The following is a 21,375-nucleotide window of genomic DNA, read 5'->3' on the forward strand; positions in this document are numbered from 1 at the left end:
TTCTTCATCTACGGCCCTGTCTGTCCCAGTCGCTCTTCTTCTCTCCGACTATTTTTCTCTCGTCCTCGCATCGGGTCTCTTTCTTCCCTCTATTTCTATCACACTCTTTCCGTCTGCCTGTCTCTCCGTGATCCTCTACTGCTTCGACTGCACTTTTTCTCGAGCTGTTCTCTCTCGCTGGTTACATCGGCGCCCATCCTTGTAGCAGGAGGTGACTAACAAAATCTGCACGTTGACCCTGGCCAAAAAAACACGTATACACCACGATCATCTCTCCCCCGGCCCAGCCCATTACTTCACCCCCTCATAGCTGCCCGACCACGAGCATCTGCACGCTGGGAATAAGCGCGAATGTTCGCGTGGCAACACACGAGCTCGCGGACGAGTGACATACGTTTACCGGTCGTGTACGGGGGACAGGATCTATCGGTCGCGGGTCGATCGAGAACGAGAGAGGAGCCGACAGAGAAAGAGACGTCAGACCTTGTCCCGGATTCCAGGCCGAACAAACCCTTTTCGATACGTATGCTCGCGGCTTCTCCTCCAGAAGACCATGTTCCCGACAAAAATCTGTAAACGTTCCACGGAGCGACACAGAATCACGACCAAAACAAAAAAACCCGAGAGAAACAAGCGAAACAAAAGAGCGAAAGAGGAGGAAGAGGCTAGCGAAAGAGACAGACAGAAAGAAAGAGCACGCGCAACACTTTTCCTCTCGTTGGGCCACGTTGTTCCTCGTTGTTCTGCGGACTCGCGCGACGCAGCGTCGAATGAAATAAAGAGAGTCTCGGTCGTCGTCGTCCGTCGATTCCACGATTCGTCAGGTTCGTCCTATCGTCGACTCCGTGAGGTTCGTCGGTCCAGGAGGAAGAGAATACGCTCCGATGCGTGCCGCGCGCGCTTTGCAGCTCGTGTTCACGCGGTCCCTTGTGTTTTTGGTGGTTGCAGGTGGACTATCGTCACCCCTGCAGCGCGCCTCCACCGCCTCGCCCCACGGGGTCGGTGGTGTTCCGCCTTCGTCCCATGTGTCCTCCCAGCAACCACCACCGCCGCCCCCAGCAGCAGTCACCCTTCCGCCGCGATCCACTCCTACACCGTCTTCAGCGACCTCGACCACGTCCAGTCTCCTGTTCCCACCCCCTCTTCAGAATGTCGAGACCTTCGGCTCCTTCCTCGGCGAGGAGATCGTCGCCAACTGGAGGCGGACGTTGGAGAGGTCCATCATGAATCAGCAGCAGCAGCAGCAACAGCAACAGCAACAGCAACAGCAACAACAACAACAACAACAGCAGCAGCAGCAACAGCAGCAGCAACAACAACAACAACAACAACACCAGCACCAGCAACAACAGCACCAACAGCAACAGCAGCACCAACAGCAACAGCACCAACAGCAACAGCATCAACAGCAACAACAAACGACGGCGTTGAGCCAATTGTCGCAACAACAACAACAGCTACAACAAGCTCAGCCGTTGATTGGCCTGCATCCGCCAACGAATACCAGCAGCATGAACCATCTTCCATCGCCTACGGATCCGTCGTCCAGCTCGAACACCCCGGCCAAGTCGAATACTCCTCTAGGAACCACTCCACTGAGTTGCCTTGACGCGGCCGAGAAGGCGCCCACGCCAGTCTCCGGCCACGAAACGCCCGCGCCGCCCACGCCGTCGTCCACCACCGCGTTAACATCACCCCCAAGCTTTCAGCCACCCACCACGATCATCGAGACCGCCTCCTCGGCCTCCGTGAACGGCGGCAGCGTGATCCCCGCCGTCCCGACGGCTCCGCCGCCAAAGAGTCCGGCCGACCAGGAGTCCTGTCATAACAACAACAACAGCCACCACCTGGCGAACAATAATATCGGCGGCCTGAGCGTGTTGGACACTCTGAAGAGCCCGTTTCGCTTCGACGACAGGACGCACCCGTTCAGATTCGGCGACGAGTTCGGCGCCGCCGGCATGGCCGGCCGTCTCGGCGAGTCTTTAATACCGAAAGGCGATCCCATGGAGGCCAGGCTGCAGGAGATGCTGCGTTACAACATGGACAAGTACGCCTCGCAGAACCTCGACACCCTGCATATAGCCAGGAGGGTCCGCGAGCTGCTGTCGATACACAACATCGGCCAAAGGCTGTTCGCCAAGTACGTGCTAGGGCTCAGCCAGGGAACGGTCAGCGAGCTGCTGAGCAAACCGAAGCCCTGGGACAAACTGACGGAAAAAGGCCGCGACAGCTACCGAAAGATGCACGGTTGGGCTTGCGACGAGAACGCTGTTATGCTGCTGAAATCCCTGATACCCAAGAAAGGTGAGTACAGAACGCTGTCTCTCTCCAGTTGTCCTGCCATCGAGGATCTGCGAATCACTTCTGGCCGAGCGGTGAACTAAGAACGTCCGGCGTCGAAACGGGACCCTCTAAATACACCGAACCTTCTTTGTCGTTGCGTGTTTTGCATTGGACATTCTTTCGGGGATATCTGAGCCCCGATATGACGGTTTAGAGGACCCGTTTTGTTCCTTCGAGGAATCATCGACAGGTCGAGGTTCGACCACGGAATTACTTGTACCGGTCGATGATTCTTCCGTTGGTCGATGACGGACCGTTCCAGCGTTCGCCGCCGATCAATTTACCGTAACGACTCCTACAGAATTATTTTTCTGCCTCGCACTGCCAATAATCTGTTCTGCCGAAACCACTAACCATCAGCTGTCAGTTAACTATATTTTTCGGCTGTCTAATAACGGGGTGTCACTGGTGTCTCTGTTTGGCCTAACTCTACCGCGAAGGAGGACGCATTGCGTACTGCATACCGGAGGTCCCATCCCTCTAGAACGCGGAATCTGGATCTCGTTCGAGGACAGTGAATCGATCCTCGAGGTAGCCATGCGTTGGTGACGTCGTGAGCTTTCGAATATCACTCACATGTGCCTTTAGTCGGAGCAGGTGTATTTCTTTTAGCGTTATTTATATACAGGTCTATGAACCACATCGTAAAATGTCCCGGTCACTTTCCGACCAATTTATAATTTGTACGATGTTACTTTTAACATCCTCAGCCAGGATCGGGGCTGTTTCCAAATTTATGAATCGCGAGCGCTATAGGTGACTGCGCAACAGGCTGCTTTGAATCGCATGCTGCTACTTACACGTGCCGATGTTCAACGTAATTGTAGAACATTATGCAACGGAAATAGGCTAAAGCCGGCGATGTGTCTTTCGCTTACTTAAAACACTAAGAACCGACCCGAGTAATTTCGCTGCAAATGCAATACCGGCGGAACGTGGAGAACACAATATTGCAACAAAACTAGTTACAGCACTCATTACTTTTTAATTGAATCTTTTAGAAACAACTGCAGTTTAACCGTGCAACACGAGCAAACAGTGAGCAGTATTCGACAATGTTTAGAAACTATAGATTTCAATCGCCACGGGACTATCTTTAACCGTCGAAGTGCTCTTTCATTTAGACAGTGTCGAGCAATGAAAATTGGTCAATTTATGCGTTCCTTTAGTTTTTAAACAATTACGAAAAGTTGGATCGAATGTGTCCAAAGGCGAAGCGAAACTCTACAGCGTCCGGGAAGACGCGCGAGACAAACGAGCGCGAAGACGACGCCTGATATCTCGCGTTTAATAATCTTAATTAAATTATTCAGCCAGTTGGCGCTCCCGCTATCGATTGTTCGCTGCGTTTGGCAGCCATATTGTTTAGACTAATAGCTCTCTGGAGTAGGGAACCAGGGATGAGTTCTAGCCAAGGGTGCAATACGTACAGGGAGAGAAACACGAGGATGAGAAAGAGGTAGGCGGGTGGAAAGGAAACAGGGTTCAAGAGAGAGCACAGACGTTCTAGATCCGGCCGCACTTATCGCGAGGGTAATTTACACTTTCGCTAGATTGCCGAGGGATCGTGAAATTGTTCTCGTTGAAACCGTTGCGACAATCTTGCCTCGTTGCCTCGGCCTCCCGATCTACCGGCCAAATTAATCGTGATCGTGGTCGGAGATGCTGCACGATCGATCCCCAACTCCACCAAGGCTACAGAATACATTTACATGATTGTTAAATGATCGTAACTGGTACGTTCGCAGTTTTCAAAGCTCTTGGAGAAGTTAAGAGACGTTGCAAAAGTTTCATTCTTTTCGGAACTATTTTCATTTCATTGCAAAACTATTAATCGTTTGATTGTCAAAAGCGTCATTTAATTCTTTAGCTTTTACAAAATTTTGTTAAATCAGGAAGACCGAGCTTTAATTTAAAAAGAAAGTAAAGTTGAAGATATCTAAGCATCTCCAAAACTGTGTAAATAACAGTAGAAACGCGCCTCATTAACGCGAATTCTGCAGTTGCGATGGAACGTCTGTTTTCTGAGAGTTGATGCAAGAAACAAGATGCTGCTTTATTACAGTTTTGCAACGTCTATTTACGAAAATTGCAGTCTGCGTACAATCCCCCATTCATTTGTTAGTTTCTGTTAGAGAAATTCAACTTTGGTTGATTGTTATGGCGACGACAGGCAGAGATCCTCAGACTGGGTCATCCGAATCGCAAACGGCCCTTTCGCCGCTAAATCACGAGGAACGCGGGTGGCAATCGCAAGAATGAAACTGCCGATAAACAGACTTGGACCGGTACCAACTATCTTTATTATGGTAATCTCGTGGTGCGTTGCACTTGGACCGGTCGCGTTTAGATCGATCATTTTGCGCCGATTGCGGGCAATAATGAACTCTGAGAATGCGGTGCCCGATTGACACGATCCAGACACGTTCGTCGCGGAATTAGCGGACGGATTTTTGCGGAAGCCCTCCTCTGCTCGCGATCGGGAATCCCGATTGCTGTGCAGGACACGAATCGTTTTGAAACTGTCACAGGTATTTCCAAGACGCGATTCGTGAGACCGTAACTGTCAGATGCAAGACGTCGTCGTGATCGTCGAGCGAGCGAGGTTATCTTAGCTTTACGATCGCTTTAGATTCGGACATTTCTATAACGTTTCGCTTGAGAATTTAGAAAGACCATCGTTAACAATCTCGCTGATTAAGAAAAGTACCGGGTGTCTCGTCTGAATATGATACACCGACGATGAAACACGTTTAAAGACGTTTGACAGGTCCGTAAATCTATCGAAACGTTTAAAGAAACAGGCACTGCAGTCCGGTTGTTAATCGTTCGAAGCCAGGGAAACATTTTTACAAACCTGGCACAAGCGTGCGGTACAAAATAAACGTTGATCAGAAATTCAAAAATTCAAAAATTCGACCGCGATATGTATGTAAAATATTGAAGTTCTGCATAGTTCTACACGCTTGAAGCTCGATGGGAGATAATTATATTTGAATGAAAACCACATCGGGTTGGTAAATAGAACAGCGATCCCCTGCTTGCGATACGCGGGAAATTTATCGGGCCTGTCATTTTCCCGCGGGAACTCGGTTAATTGTCGTCGATATCTAACGATCGCGGAGCGTTCTTTTCCAGTTCGATGACGATTTGTTTAGTCCGGTCATTTCGGCGGCGTTGCTAGTTTGAACGGGGATCTTTCACGATCGAGCGGCCCTTTGAAACGTTTTATAGCGCGGACACGATCGCCCGTGGGACTCTAATTGTCCGATTATAATTGTAAAGTTGTTCCACCGTGTGGCTTGAAATATGCTTGTTATTTCCTCTCCGGCGAGTAAATAAATGGGATATAAAGCACACACAGAACCGGAACGCGCAGCGCGGTTTGATTTTCAAACCGGGGATTCAGTCGATGTATCGCTCGTTAAATCTTTGAAATAATTCTCTGGCATTGAGCTATTGGCCGACGAGCGAACGCGAATAAGAAAAATAGAGGGGGAAAAGGAGGAGGAGGAGGTGGAGGAGGAGAAGGAGGAGGAGGAGAGTTCTCGTTTCGAAACAGCGAAAAAATGTTGCAATTAGGAGATCGGACATGAAATTATAGCCGAACCACGTAATTAACGCTTGATCGTAACGTTCATTGACCCAATCCGTGAGAGATAACGTTATCAGCGGGTGATTATGATTTCGAAATCCAGCTCGACGCCGATGAAAGAGTAAGGGGACTCGACGCGTTCGGGGATTCGTCAATCAACCGGGTCTCTACTCGATGATCATTGCGTCGAATCAGTCGATCGTTCCCTTAACAAGACCGGCTTCAATTCCGCGCAGACACGATCGTTCTGTTTTTATTATTCTACCGTTCGATTGTTTAATTGCGTGCGATCACTTCTGATCAACCCGTAGAAAGAAACTGTTGAGAACTATTCTTGTAGCTCCGATTCACCGACTGGAAACATCGAGATAGCTTCCGCTTATTATTTACCTAACAAGTTACGCATTCAGACAGCAAAGAATTTCAGTTGATCGCAGGCTTTTCGAAGCATTACGGTAAACGTGTTCCTTTGTTCTCACGTAAATACTTTGAATGTACATATTTTCGAAAGGCCCAATATTATGTCGCAAGCTTTTAACACTAACTGTTACGGAACCCGACAAAATTAGGGGTTGCTAGTTATTTTAATTTACTATTATTCAGATTGTAAAGATACATTTAAGTGTTATTTATTCAATACATATGTTACTTGCGGCCAATGTTACAGTAACATTCGTTAAAAATCAGAAGTCTATGTTATATGTAAAGGAAATTAAATCATTTCTTTGCCAAATATCAAATATCAAAATTGATTCATAATATTGACGGTTATTTGAAAACTAAACTAACCGCCAATAGATAAACTGTTTTTAATCAGTTCTATACGTTATTTCAATAATTCAGAAAAGATTTATTTGAAAATTGTTTCGTTCGTTCTTTTATTTGAATTAGAAAGCGCCGACTTTTGCGCCGAATGCAGATTGATTGAGAGCTAGTGGGCAACAGTTTGCCATAAAATTTTCATTTCACACAGTCCGACTATTTAAGGCAGTCGAGACGAGAATATTTTCCGGAAAAATAAGCATCCGTTGAGCGCACCGAATTTTCTCGTTAATTAGGTGTTCCCGGGACTAATTCAAAGAAGGAACCCCGACAGCGCAGACAGCGGCCGTGTATGTATCTCGCCGTCAATTAAACAAGCTATACGCAGCCACGCACGTCTTGCGCGTGTGGAGGAGAAAGAACCACGCACACGTCCGCCACGCGAAAGTGTTACGTTCATTAGCGGGGCCACTCCAGTTCATATACCGATTTTATCAGATTTTCTGTGCCGGTTCTATCCTTCCGTCCACCGATGCTTTGCTCGCGCGCCCTCTTACGCATCGCCCGATGCCTTGAAAATTGCAGGATGTTCCTGTAAACGAATAATCTGCTTCTCCCAAGATAAACGCTCTCTTCGAATATTCATTCATTACAATTCGGTTCCTACTTATTCGACACTCATGCTCGTTAGCGACAATTTTCTTTTACATTAAATTCTCTAATTGACGCTCAGCTTGGACACAAAACTGGACAATTTGGGAACAATCGTACCTCTTCTTACGAAATTGTTCATTTTTGTTTCCAAACTGAGCGTCAATTAAGGAGAATTTACTGTACATCGACACGGAAGTTCCTTTGTTACGCTGCAGCTTCGATTTTAGAAAACTTTAGAAGATTGTAGCTGCCAGTATATGTCTGAAGTTTAGTGATTTTCTTTGTCATGATGATTTTCTATGAAATGTTTTGGATCGTGTTACCAGGGATAAATTTAGACTCGTGATTGGAATGGCAATAAAAAAAATCTGCTGGAGAATTTAGATAACTGTTCGAAGCAGAATCGAATAACTTTATGTATTTTTTTATTAAAATAATTCGTGTAATTTAAACATAAGGAAATCCGGAGAAGTGAAAGCATTAATGATCCAACAAAAAAACACGATTGTTTCAAACCCGCTGGAACAAGGAAACGCTTTTCGCTCGCAGTGATATAATATTTTCAGGGTCCACGGATATTATGAATATAGATGTGACGTAAGCGAAAAGAAGCGATATTAATGCAGGAACTCGGCGGTAATTGGACCCGATAAATCTTTACACGTAACGCGTCGCAGGATATCGTCGGTTCTTACCGCGGCGTGTTAATCTCCATTCCGTTCGATAACGATAATGTCGATTTCATCAGCGTAACCGCGAAAAATCGCGGCTCGCAGGAAAGAGGGGAACGCTTAACAATGATCTCATTCTTTTAATCTCGGTTTTTGGGCCCGGGTTAACCCACTTGCGTCTTCATCGTACAGCTCGAGTACAGCTCGATTTCGATCTTGATTCGGCCCCAACAATCTTTACATTTTGTCGAAGCGTGATACAATTTTTACACGATTCGTGAAATTATCAATAAAATGAATTGGACAAACCGTTATAAACAATACAGTCTATATATAGAATTAAGATGTTGACTATCGAGTGATTCATGGAGGAGATACAATTGAAGCCATGTACTCCAAAACAGAGATCAAGTTCACCAACCGAGGTTGCTAGCGAATTATTTTGTTACCAATTTTGTTGATTTGAAATTTTCGCATCGTTTTAAATCTGAGTATTTGATGTGTATTTGTACTGTATATAATGAATGATTGTACTGTATTTGTTAAATCTGAGTAAGCAGAATTCCTGTTTTGGAATTCGTGATTTTATTAATTAATTTTATTTATTAATTTCTGTCGTAATACATTTAGAGGATCGAAAAGTTAAAACATTCAAAATTGTAATAATCACAGTTAAATCCACTCAAATACTTACGTACTAATTGTCTTAAATTCTTGCAGCTAAAAGTTTAAAAGTTTTCTGTAAATAGATTCCTTTTTTTTCAAGATCAATTCAATGTTGCATAATAGTTTAGAATCCCAATTCGATATTCAACGTGTTGACACTAAACCTACCACGGTCAAAATGACCGATATTTTATTTTACGATACTACGAACTTTGGAGACTTCTTCGTGAGAAATGATTGAACAAATTATATTATTGGAACAAGTCTCATAATTAAAACTTTACAAAATCCAAATGAATTCTATCTTTTCACTCTTATGAGCCAATGCATGCTAGTCGTCATTACAGATCGGTTGGTTTAGTGTTTAAGAACGATGGACAAAAGTGAACACGCTTTTCTAAAAATCCATCCATGAAACAACGGAGATCCATCCAGTTTGAATCGTTGTGCAGGATGATGAGCTAGCTCGAAACTCTGCGCAGGGAACGGAAACCGCTAAATTGCCCCTACAGTCAATCACGATCGTTCCGTCATTGTCAGGCATATTTAGAAGTAAATCGAAACGACGTGAAATTATTTTTATTCGAATGGGTGAGTTAAAAGGTGGTCGTAGCTCCGCGGAGCGCCGCATATAGACAGCGTAGTGGAGGTTGGCATAAGTCGATGTCTGCTGGCAGAAATTCAAGCGTCACCGCCAACACACGCGAACGCTCTACCATATGTACACGTCCTGCCGTCACTGACACACCGTCGGAACGAACCTCGACTGTCGTCATTGTCCTCGTAACGTCCCGTTTCCACCCACCGCGTTGTCGATTTCTTGAAACATTTCTCGGCGCACCAATATTCCTCGGGTGCCGCGGCCGCGACATCAGTTTCTTGGATCGTCGTTCACATTCCGGTCTTAATGACCAATTAATCTTTTCTCGTTTCGTGCTTCGCACTGTCGAATGGTCCCCGCAAAAAATACCGCTCCGTCTCGATCGGTGACGAATCTTAACTGCGGCCTCGATCAACCTCGCAGGAATGATCAGCTGTTGGTTTTATTTCTTGAGGAATTCGAGCGTTAATGAGACGAATTCCGATTCTAGTCGATCAACGAGAGATTAGGATAGGAAATAGACCGTTCGAAATACAACGGTCGCTGAACCACGTCGCGACGCGGCCGGTTCGGCGAAGATTGACGTGCTACCACGCTCGCGAAACTTCGAGCTTACCGTTTTTCAAAATTGGAAGCAGATGTGTCCGATTTTGTCCCGTCCGACGACTATTCGGCCAGCTTTTCGACACTTTGCGCGATGCAATAATATCTTGTTCGCGGTTCTTCCATCTCGATTTTAGCTTCATTTAAACCTTCGCTCGGGCTGTCTTGACCCGAGCACCGAATTTTCCGTTCGATTTGAAACCCTGCAAAACAATTACCGAACTCCGCGCAGACCGCATTGTTCGCAAGAAACAAGAGTTACATACAAAACTTACGCCCTTGCGTAACAACTCTGACAATGTATCGAAATTCGATCGACGCCAACGCGTTTAAAAGAATATATTAATTGTTTTATATAAAAATTAAATTTCTCATTTAAAAGAACTCTCGTCGATCAATACAGAAATTTTCAAACGATCCAATACCGGTCCAACGATCATCTTCCGGATCGAACATACGTCGAAGACACGCGATCGATGGCTCTCGCTCGTCTGAATCTTACCGCTGATTGGTCAATTAAACGAGAAACACGTAGGAGGGCGGCTACACTCTTGAGCGGTCGTGAGAGAGTAAGGGCCGTAGGGATGGGCCTAACCGAGAAAAGGATATTTTAATTATCGTCGCGGGAGAGCATGGTCTGCCTTCGGCTTTCGAGTCGGTGCTATTGATTTTGCGTTGTATTAATTGCTACCGCGTTCGATCGAACATGAAATCAGCCCCCCGGACTTGATTAGACACGTGGGGCTGCTTCTTCCTTATCGAGCATCGTCCTGCGACGAGTGAAATTGTGCGGCATTGATCGCTGCGAAATTTGAGGCTCTTCTAGAGCCTGGAGCTCTTCGGCGTTTGACAAATGTTGTGCGATCGGATCGCAAGGAACTTTAACGTTCTCGACAAGATTATCATTTTAAGTTCGTAAATTCTTAACGATTCTTCGATCCTTGGAATTTGTGGAGCGGTCGTTGAAAAGGGGTCTTGTGGAACTTGGGCCTGCGCGCTTGGCAAATGCTTGCGACTGGACCAGCTTTGCACGAAATGGCTATCCATTTAGAAAAGTTTAATCGATTATCTGATTGCAAAACGTGGCAGAAGTATTTGCTGTAATGGTACGGAAGAAAGACAGTCTCGGTAAATTGATGGCGGCGATGAAAGAGTGATTCGAGTGATTTGTGCCCTTGTTTTTCTAATTTACTTTCATTTTCTACGCTTACCTTTAAGACCGAACCGAGTAAGAACGCACCACAAGTTGTGCCTCACCCGTAGAGTATGTTTCAGGCAAGGAGCAGGGAATGCCAGCGTTCGCGCGCGGACCACAGGAAGGTGGTCCGCCGGAAATGAGTGACGAAAGGTTGGCGCATATCCTCTCGGAATCTGGCCACCTACAGATGAGGGGCGAGCACGAGGTGTCGAACGACGCGGACAGCAAAAGCCCGAGTAGGATCGGCTGTCCGAGCCCGTTCAATAAAGACAGGCTCGACAGCCAGAACAGGAGACTGAAGAAATACGAGAACGATGACATTCCGCAGGAAAAGGTAGTCAGGATCTACCAGGAGGAGCTGGCCAAGCTAATGGGCAGAAGGGTGGAGGATCTCCGTGGGCCCCGAGAATTCTCTTCCAGGTAATCCTAGTGCCAATGTGTCTGTCCGTAGCGAACCGTTGAATCTACTAGAGTAATTGCTCGGATACCATCCAAGTTTGAAGACTTTACTCTTTAACTCTCATAGGATCCTCAGAAATAGCTAAAAAATACACCGAGATGTTAGTTTGATCGTTTCAAACTCTATTTACGTCGATTGTGTTTCATTTACATTTGACATGTTCCAAGAATTCATGATTCACAGTCGATTCGTAGCACCGGCACTACTGCGAATAGTTTTCTTTTCCGAGACGACGGTGGCCCATATTAGACCACTCTTTCGCGCGCATCAAACTGTAAGACAATCCGTGTAAATTTTCAACCGAGGAGCGTACGAGGGTTAAGAGTCTCTTCTATCAATCGTCGAGCCTAAACACCAGCGTCTCGTAGATCTCGTGAGTCAGTAGGAATCGTGGCCACGTTAAACACTTCTGACGGGCTGACGTCCACGTCTAAAATTATCGAGCCACTATATCTGTTTCATTACTTAACACCCGAATGTCAGATGCTACCGCGAACACGTCCGAGCCCCGCATATGATCAGCGTGCCCCAGCTATTGATAATTATTGAGGACAGCACGAGAACTCGACTGATCGCAGCGCGATGTTTCCACACTTTTTCAGTGGCGGCCAGGGTAGTCTTCAAGGTATGGAGCGCACGCAGGACGACATCCGGATGGCGTTGGACGCGTACCATCGCGAGCTACAGAAGCTGAACCCCACACCGGGTCAGAACCCGTCGCTGACAGGATTGCCGGGACTACCAGGGCTGCCGGGACTCCTGGCGCTTCAGCAACAGGCTCTTCAGCAACACCACCTGGCGACGAACGGTGGTGGAGTCCAGGATCTGAGCCTCGGCAAGATCGACCCTAGAAATAAGATGATCAACGGTGTCTCCGAAGAGGAGAAAGAGAAGATGGAGGAGGCTATAAGACACGCGGGCAGCGCGTTCTCGTTGGTCAGGCCTAAACAGGAGACCACGGCGCCGCAATCGACCCCCAGCGGTTCCAGCGCGAGCTCTCCGCTCGGGAATTCCATTCTTCCACCTGCAATGACTCCCAGCGAGGAATTCTCTGGGGCGGCGGCCGCTAGTCCTCTGCAAAGGATGGCGTCCATCACGAATAGTCTGATCAGTCAACCGTCCACGCCTACCCATCACTCGGCCAACCAGAGGCCGCTGAAAGCTGTACTGCCACCGATCACCCAGCAACAGTTCGACATGTACAATAACTTGAATACCGAGGACATCGTCAAGAGAGTAAGCTCATCTTCTTCTTCCATCTTCTTCCCCATCCTCTTCTTCAGCCTCTTGCACTCGAACGGCGAATCTTAATGTCCGAAGCAACTTGTACGCTCCCAGATTTGTCGAAGAGACGTCGCTTACTTAACCTCTTAGGCACGACGCGCCACTGTAGTGGCTTTCGTGGATGTCATCTCTCTGAACGACGCGCCACTATAGTGGCTTTCGCGGATGCCATCTCTCTGAACGACGCACCACTATAGTGGCTTACTCTAGTAGCTCACTCGGTCATCGTTTGAATCAAATAATCGTCTTCATATGCATTGTTTCACATTTCTTTTGTCTTCACATCGATTTACAATATACAGACTTATCTTAACAATATAACTGTATCCTAACAATATACGGACAGAATATACAGACACTCTGTACAGTACATATCAGACTCTGTCGTCCAGAGAAATAGCCTCGCGCAGAATTCAGCCGTACCTAAAAGGTTAACGTCGCTATGCCTGGTGTACATCGGATCAATGCCGATAAAACGACGACGAACGATGCTGAGATCCGATGTCGTTAGATGCGAAGCTGTTTCGATCGGCGACAACCTCGATAATTCTGGGTTCTATCGTTAAAATAGCTTCGGGTGCAAACGGCGAGAGATAGAAAGGAACGACGACTAACGGGATTAACGAATGATCGCAGGTTAAGGAACAACTGTCCCAATACTCGATTTCCCAGCGCCTGTTCGGCGAGTCCGTGCTGGGCCTGTCCCAGGGATCCGTCTCCGATCTGCTAGCACGGCCGAAGCCCTGGCACATGCTCACGCAGAAGGGTCGCGAGCCGTTCATCAGGATGAAGATGTTCCTCGAGGATGACAACGCTGTGCACAAGCTGGTGGCCAGCCAGTACAAGATCGCCCCGGAGAAACTGATGAGGACCGGCGGCTACGGTGGCCTGCCTCGTAAGTTTAACTCAGGTCAATATAGATGTTTTGTTCTTTTACTAAACGCATAGTTTGGGAGCTCGATACCGTGCGTCGAATGATGCTAATGCACCGACGATTAGCGCGACGTAGTCCAACTTTCACAGGATAATTCGTCTTTGTTGCTTTGTACAGTCCGTGTCTCGTCGTTTCCATGTATCCTAAACTCTTTGCCACGAGGGCTAACGGTAATATCTGCTAGCTACGATATCGCCAGTCGCAAAATGTTGCTAGATCCACAGATTTCATGCGAGAGCAAAAGATCGTTTCTTGGACAGCGCTGGGCTAGCCCAGCGGGAAAGAGTGAACCGAAGCAACATTCCGAGGTCCAGCCGAGCTTTCGGACTATAATGCGCAAGTTTCGTTGTGCGACGTAGCTTAAACTTGTCATGTTCTTGGTCCACAGCTTGCGGAACCCCGATGAAGCCTATGCCGCCAACGAAGCTGGTCCAGGAGCAGCTTCAGAACGCCGCGAAGGCACAGGCGGCGGCTCAGGCAGCTGCCCAAGCGGCGGCCCAGCATCAGCAGGAGAGTCAGATGCAGTTGGGACCACCTCAGCAAAGTCCTCAGCATCCCCAGCATCCACAGCCGCCGCCACCGATGATGCTGACTCCTCCGGGTCCCCATCATCCTCACACGCAGCTCAGCATGCAGGAACTGCAGAAGAAACAGCAGCAGCAGCAGCAACAGCAGATGAACCTTCACTCGCCGCACCATCAAATGACCCCGTCGCCCCTCCGTAGCCTCCACCCGCACATCTCTCCGAGCGTATACGAGATGGCGGCGCTGACGCAGGACCTGGACACGCAGACGATCACGACGAAGATCAAAGAGGCGCTGCTGGCGAACAACATCGGCCAAAAGATCTTCGGCGAGGCCGTCCTGGGTCTTTCGCAGGGTTCGGTCAGCGAGTTGCTGAGCAAACCAAAGCCCTGGCACATGTTGAGTATAAAAGGCCGAGAGCCGTTCATCAGGATGCAGCTGTGGCTGTCGGACGCACACAACGTCGACCGGCTGCAGGCGCTGAAGAACGAGCGGAGGGAAGCGAACAAGAGACGGCGAAGCAGCGGGCCGGGTCACGACAACAGTTCGGACACGTCCAGCAACGACACCGCCGAGTTTTACCACGCGGCTTCGCCCGGCCCGGGCCCGGCCTCGGCCAAAAAGCAGCGAGTCCTGTTCTCGGAGGAGCAGAAGGAGGCCCTGAGGCTCGCGTTCGCCTTGGACCCGTACCCGAACGTGGCCACCATCGAGTTTCTGGCCAGCGAGCTGGCGCTGTCCTCGAGAACGATAACCAACTGGTTTCACAATCACCGGATGAGACTGAAACAACAAACGCCGCACGGCCAGCCGGAGCCGCAATCGCCCAGAGAACCCGGCCAGCCGTTTGACCCCGTTCAGTTCCGACTGCTGTTGAACCAAAGACTACTGGAGATCCAGAAGGAGCGACTGGGCCTGGGCAACGTGCCGCTCCCTTACTCGCCGTACTTCAACCCTAACTTGGCCGCCCTCGTCGGTAACGCGCTCAAGGAACAGTGCTCGGGGCTGGACCTGTCGATGAACGCGCTCAAGAGGGAGCCGAACCAGGAGTTCGAGGACGAGGACGTCGAGGACGCCATGAGCAACCTCGGCAGCGAAGACTCCGAGGGCTCGGCGGGTAGCATAAAGAGGGAACCCACGGAGACACCTTCCGCGCCAACCACGGTTAGATCGAACAGGAGAAAACCGGCGGCGCCGCAGTGGGTGAACCCGGAGTGGCAGGAGCCGCCTAGAACGGGGGACGAGGTGATCATCAACGGCGTTTGCGTGATGCAGACGGACGACTACGGCGTGAAGAGGGAGGCGGAGGAGACGATCAGGGTTGAACCTACGCCGGTTCAGGACAGATACGAGGAGGACGCGCAGAGCGACGTCTCCTCCGTTTCCGGGAACAACGGCCAGGACAGGGACAGTCCGCTGCCGAGTCCGAAGTCTGGACAGCACAGTCCGGCGACGTCGCCCAGACCGCCCTCCACGCAGCAAACGCAACAGTCCACCGAGGAGAGTCCTAAGGACAACGTGGTGAAACACGAGCCCGAGGAGACGTGGGACTATTAAGACTATAATTAAGGTGTGGACGGTTCGAGTCGGCTCGAGCAGAGGGTAAGGGACGACGTAGAAACATGCCAAAACTGCGTTAACGGCCGAGGGTCCGCCGGGCGACCACACGGCCTAGTTAAGTTCTTAAAACGAGGATAAAACCAGTCATAGGATTCGGCCAGGCCTGATTGGCCGGGTCCTGCCTACCACGAGGGCATTATCATAGGGAGGCAAATACAAGTAGGATATGTGAAAAACAAAAAAAAACACAAAAGACACAGACTCACACGGACGATGTGCGCGTGCGAACGCCAGTGCGGGGGCTACCGGCTAGGAGGCTGCTATCGAGGAAGACGGAGCTCAATCAAAAGAAAAAAAGAAGCGAACTGTTTTTTCGTAAAAAAAGTAAAGAAGAGAAAAAGATAACGTTGCCTGCTGTGCTGTACGACGGTAGTGCGCGGTACACAGCTCGGCGGATTTGTATTTGTTAAGAAAGACTGTACGACGACGCGGTTTGGCGAGAGAGGAAATGCGATAAAGAGAGAAAGAGAGAGAGAGAGAGAGAGAGGACGAGAAAAGAGGCGAGAGAATGAGAGAGGGAGCGAGATCGTCGCGAAATTCGCTCGGAACCAGAAGGAACCCGGATAACTTCCGTTTTGCTACCGAGACCAGAAGGAAAGATCGATCGGATCGGTCGGAGAACGGAACGGACGCGGGTTCGTCAGAGTGCAATCTACGAGTAACCAGTTGTTAGATCAAATTATTATTAATTTTATCTAATTACGCGTCGGGATGAGCGATTATTGCATAATTGTGATTCATGTTATATTGTTTATACACTTCTCCTGTCCCATAGTCGTTAAGCTGTTAATGTTAACTACACTCCGCTCTCCGATTACGTGTACCTTCTTTTTCGTCTGTTTCGGTTCGAGGCGTGCCGCTTCGTTTTCAGAAACACCACGAGCGGTTCGACGCGAAGCGTACCAACCGGCTAACTGTTATCCAATTTTCACTTCTCGTTAAGATGATGTATCATCGTTCACCGGCGAACAGAACAAACCAGCGGAACATAATCTGTCCACTCGAAATTCTTTGTTTTAACGTTTTTCATTTCCATGTGAAACTCAAAATAGAGAGAGAGAGCTAATTATACGAGACGATCGGTGATCGAGGTAATCAGTTACTACCAATATTAACGTATTACTAGGCTTACGTTATCATTGCTATTTTATTATTACTATATTATACAATTATTATTATTATTATTATTATTATTATTATTATTATTATTATTATTATTATTGGTTATATTATATTATTTTATTACCATTCGAATTCTTATCGCGATTACGATATACGGCTTTTGAAGCCAATGTGATAGAGCTTATATGCGATGATAAAATTTAAAAGAAATGGAAAAAACGATCGCGCCTGGGGAGACGGGAGAGAGAGAGAGAGAGAGAGAGAGAGAGAGAGAGAGAGAGAGAGAGAGTGAGAGTGGGAGAGGATGAGAAAGGAGAGAGAGAGAGAGAAGCATAAATAAATTCTCCCCGCGCTGCGAAGATGCGCCGGCATCTTTAAACCGGGTGTTAAAAGCGTGCCACCGTCAGCTCGCATCCAAAACCTTGTAAATAACTTGTACAAAGAGAAGAGACTCGGAAGCATTACGAGAACATTACACGTACACGAATCTTGTATATTATACTTAATTACCACACTTAACTCTCTAATAGCGATATATCCACGCGGAACTGAACGCGATCGATGAGCAAAAGACTTAACGCTGAGCTTCCAATCGTCGGATCAAAGAGGGAAACCCAATGCTTTTCGGACGATTAAGTAACAAAAACCGAGCCCAGAGATGAAAATAAGCACGACGGGGACGAAAACGCGAGGTGGAGAAGCGCAAAGTTTTTGGAAACGCACCGTTAAGGCTGATAATCATGCGGCCGCGGCAGAAGAACATATAATTATGGATAAAAAAAATTACCGTACACTATCGAAGTCTGAGAGCGAAAGAGCGAGCGAGCGAGAGAGAGAGAGAGAAAGCGACAGAATATGAAAGCGAGTGCAGAGTGACACCATCGTATGCGTGTGTTCCAATATTTTTTTTCTCTTGCGTGGACGAGCGTGAAAGGGGCAAAAAATTATCCTCGATATTACGAATCAAACTTGTATTTACCAGATTAAATTTTAATCTTCGATTAAATTCTAGTCCGCAGTTAAAACGAACAATGGCTACAGAGAGAAAGTGAACGTGCGAGCGAGAGAATAAATGAACGAATGAATGAATGAACGAAATAAAGAGGGGGGTGTGTGAAAGAGCGAGACCGAGCGAACGCGTGATAACGAGCGAGACAGCCAACCAGTGAGAAGAACACTTAACAAAAAAGGGCATTGCTAATTGAGAGACCAGTGATCCGACAGTCTGTTTCTTTCTTTCGAATCTACTTTTCCCGGGGGAACCGGCATCGTCATCGGCACCACAATCTATTTATCATCCCCGACCACCACCATTATTCGTAACGTTATTATTATTCGTACGGTTATTATTCTAACTATTATTATTATTCTAAATATCCTTATCGTATTAGTTTGTCGCTCGTGGCCCAATGCTGTCGATGAGACGAGAATCAACGAAATTCGATCGAAGTTCAACCAAGTTCAGAAAGGATCTCAGCGTTAACAATACTATCGAACGATCTCGTCGATCTCATCGGGCTGCGACGCGAGGATCGAGGCTCGATCGTCGCCGATCGTGCAGCTGAGCAAATCGTATGAAACTCGACTCCCTCGGGGACGATCGATGGTTTCTTTTGTTTCCTCTTTCTTTTCTCTTTACCTTTTTTTTACGCCAGCACCCCCTCCGAATATTCATCTCTCTTCCTCCTCCTCACCCCTCCGTTCGCATCACACCCTCTATCCATCTCTCTTTTTCACAGTTTTCTCCTCTTTTTTGTTTCTCATGCGAGAAACGCAATAGGTTCTTCTGTAGATACCGAATAGGCTCTAGATAGCAGATAGCTTTAATTATTTAAGCGGAAACGGCTTTCTAGGCGAGGACCCAGTCTCGGGGACACGGAAGATTTGTAATATAGGGTTCGTGGTGGACGACGCTAAAGCGGGGCGGAGGTTCACGCGCAGGACCATCCGGCGAATCGAAGGAAAAATCATATCGTAAACATAATAATGAATATTTTACAGAAGCGACTTACGAGAGAAATTAACCGGGGAATAAAACGTAACGACGCGTTTAGACAGGCGGCGAACGTGACGTGTGACGAGGTTTCAAAAACAAAACGGGGCGGTAAAAATGGTAACTGTAGATAGACGACGTTCTTAATGAACGGGACGATGCACACAAAAGTCGAGGCTCTTTGCGTAAACACTCGCGGCCAAGCTCGCGTAAAATGATCAAAAATTTTTAGTGGGGGACATGCGGATTATAAAGGTATTATACACCTGCGAGAATGGTCGGGATGAGAACGAACATTGTCATTCAGTAGTGAAAATAATTGTATCAAAACAAAAAAAGATCGAGAAAGGTTTACCTAACGTAATAGTTTATTGATTTGTATTTCATTTCGAACTGTATTATAGCTTAAAGATTATCCTGTACATTGCATACACGTACACAACATACACACTCACACACGAGCACTATTGTTTTAAATTGTACGTTTATGATTATTATACGAAGATGAAAAAGAAAAATAAATAAGGTATACAAAGTATTGAAGACACATGAGAGACTTTATTCCGGATTCTGAACGAATCTGGCCTTCCCCTTAGAAACCCCATCCTTCCGAGACTTCGCAGATTATTGTAATATCTTTTTTTACCGAACTACCGATCTCTGAGACTAGTATTTTATATTAGAAATTGATGAGAAATTTAAATGTCGAAAGATTTCAAAAGATTCTGAATGTGTACTTTCTTTCACTGCTCTTGTTTTATAAAGTTTCATATAACCAATTATAATATATATATATATACTATTACACAAATTGTAATGTTTTATGAGAGAGAAACAAATTCGTTTCGTCCGATTTCAAAGATTTTCATGAGCTACGTATACATGCAACAAAATGCTTACAATTTATTACGTATATATTTTATATCGAAGATAGACCAAAATACCGAAATATAAACTTTAAAATTTGGACAAAATTATTAATTAGATCTAAACTGGAAGAAAATGCGGGTTCAAATGATTTTTGCCATGATATCCATAAAGTACTGTATAGAATATACTCAACGTGAATTGTGACAAGAATCATTTCGACGATAGAATATGATAGCAACGCCATTTGATGTAGTAGCAAAACGCTGAAATTGGTAAACGAATATACCAACAGATGTTAAAATCTAGAAGAAAACAATGGTGTCATCCGTGGGGAAACGATGAAACTAGTAACTAACGACCACGGAGGAGCACAAACGAGATATCAACGTAAATTATTATCACAGACGAGGTATAGAAATAAACCTGATAATTAATGCACAGACTTAGTCCGTGCCTAATGTATTATCTTGTTACCCAAAAATGGAGCTTCAGGAGCCTCATTACCACTTCCGTGTCGCGGCCACTGTTGCTGGTATTTAAGAAATTTTAGCTTCTCAGCACAAACGCAAACTAAGGCTAGTACAGATACTATATCTCAGGGTCTGAATTGCCGACTCTGTAAAAAATGGCCAACTGGTACAATGGCGAACTCTACATGAATTGACGGTCAGCTTATGAACTACGTCTGACTACGACATAAACAAATTTTTCATTTGCTTGAATATCCTTGTAAAGCTCTTAAAAACTTATTAACGTTGTAAAGTCCTATTTGCAAGAAAAAATGTATGAAACTATTACTTTATATGTACGATCATTGTTTATATAATTAGTGCAAATAATTGCTCAACTGTCCATTAAAATTACTGTGCTTTGTATCGCATTTCTGTAGTACACTTTCCATAAATACTATTTCCACCATTTATAATAATATGTAAATTTCTAAATTATTTTTTAAATAATATTCAGCACTCGTAGTAGAAATGAAATATACAGGACATTCGCTTCTTGCTAACGTGCCTATTTTTTTTTAACTATCGGTAATGCTGATCGCGTTAAGAAATGGTTAGGGTACTCTAAAGCTCACCAAATCTGAGACAGGAAAGCTCACAAGATGCAATGTTTGTACGGATCCTAAGTCTGTGGCTGCAAATGTTGTCGGTAAGATAGAAAACTATTAACATTGATAACGTAGGAATCTACATATCCGACATAGAAACTCTAGTTACCGTGGATATCGTGATGTGATTCTTCTATTGGTTTGGACGTTCTGCCACCAAACTGGGACTTATGAGGGATATGATGGATATGACCTATGAGCGACTTGTTAGATGGTTTGTTTGTTTGATTGGTGTGTTTGTATGTTAGTTTCTTTGTTTGTTTATTTGTCAGGTTGTTTGTTTGATTGGTTTCTTTGTTTGTTTGTTTGGTTGGTTTCTTTGTTTGTTTGGTTTGTTTGTGTGTTAGTTGGTTTGTA

The 21,375-nt window shown here is 46.3% G+C and overlaps 1 protein-coding gene across 5 annotated transcripts in view; it reads left to right on the top strand.

Annotated features, from left to right (window-relative positions):
- cut (homeobox protein, cut) overlaps nt 1–19,569 on the top strand; it is a 150,538-nt gene extending 130,969 nt beyond the window's left edge. For 2 of the 5 annotated variants that reach the window (XM_033473824.2, XM_033473829.2), the window contains 5 exons: nt 949–2,307; nt 11,162–11,516; nt 12,135–12,792; nt 13,477–13,750; nt 14,163–19,569. In XM_033473824.2, coding sequence (XP_033329715.2) covers nt 949–2,307; nt 11,162–11,516; nt 12,135–12,792; nt 13,477–13,750; nt 14,163–15,853 — 4,337 coding nt within the window. In that variant the 3' untranslated portion in view covers nt 15,854–19,569. The remainder of the gene's footprint in view (nt 1–948; nt 2,308–11,161; nt 11,517–12,134; nt 12,793–13,476; nt 13,751–14,162) is intronic. The other 3 variants (XM_033473826.2, XM_033473827.2, XM_033473825.2) reach the window with 3 other exon arrangements.
- The last annotated feature ends 1,806 nt before the right edge of the window (nt 19,570–21,375 follow it).

The sequence above is a fragment of the Megalopta genalis genome, chromosome 6 (assembly GCF_051020955.1).
Source record: "Megalopta genalis isolate 19385.01 chromosome 6, iyMegGena1_principal, whole genome shotgun sequence".
NCBI lineage: Eukaryota > Metazoa > Arthropoda > Insecta > Hymenoptera > Halictidae > Megalopta > Megalopta genalis.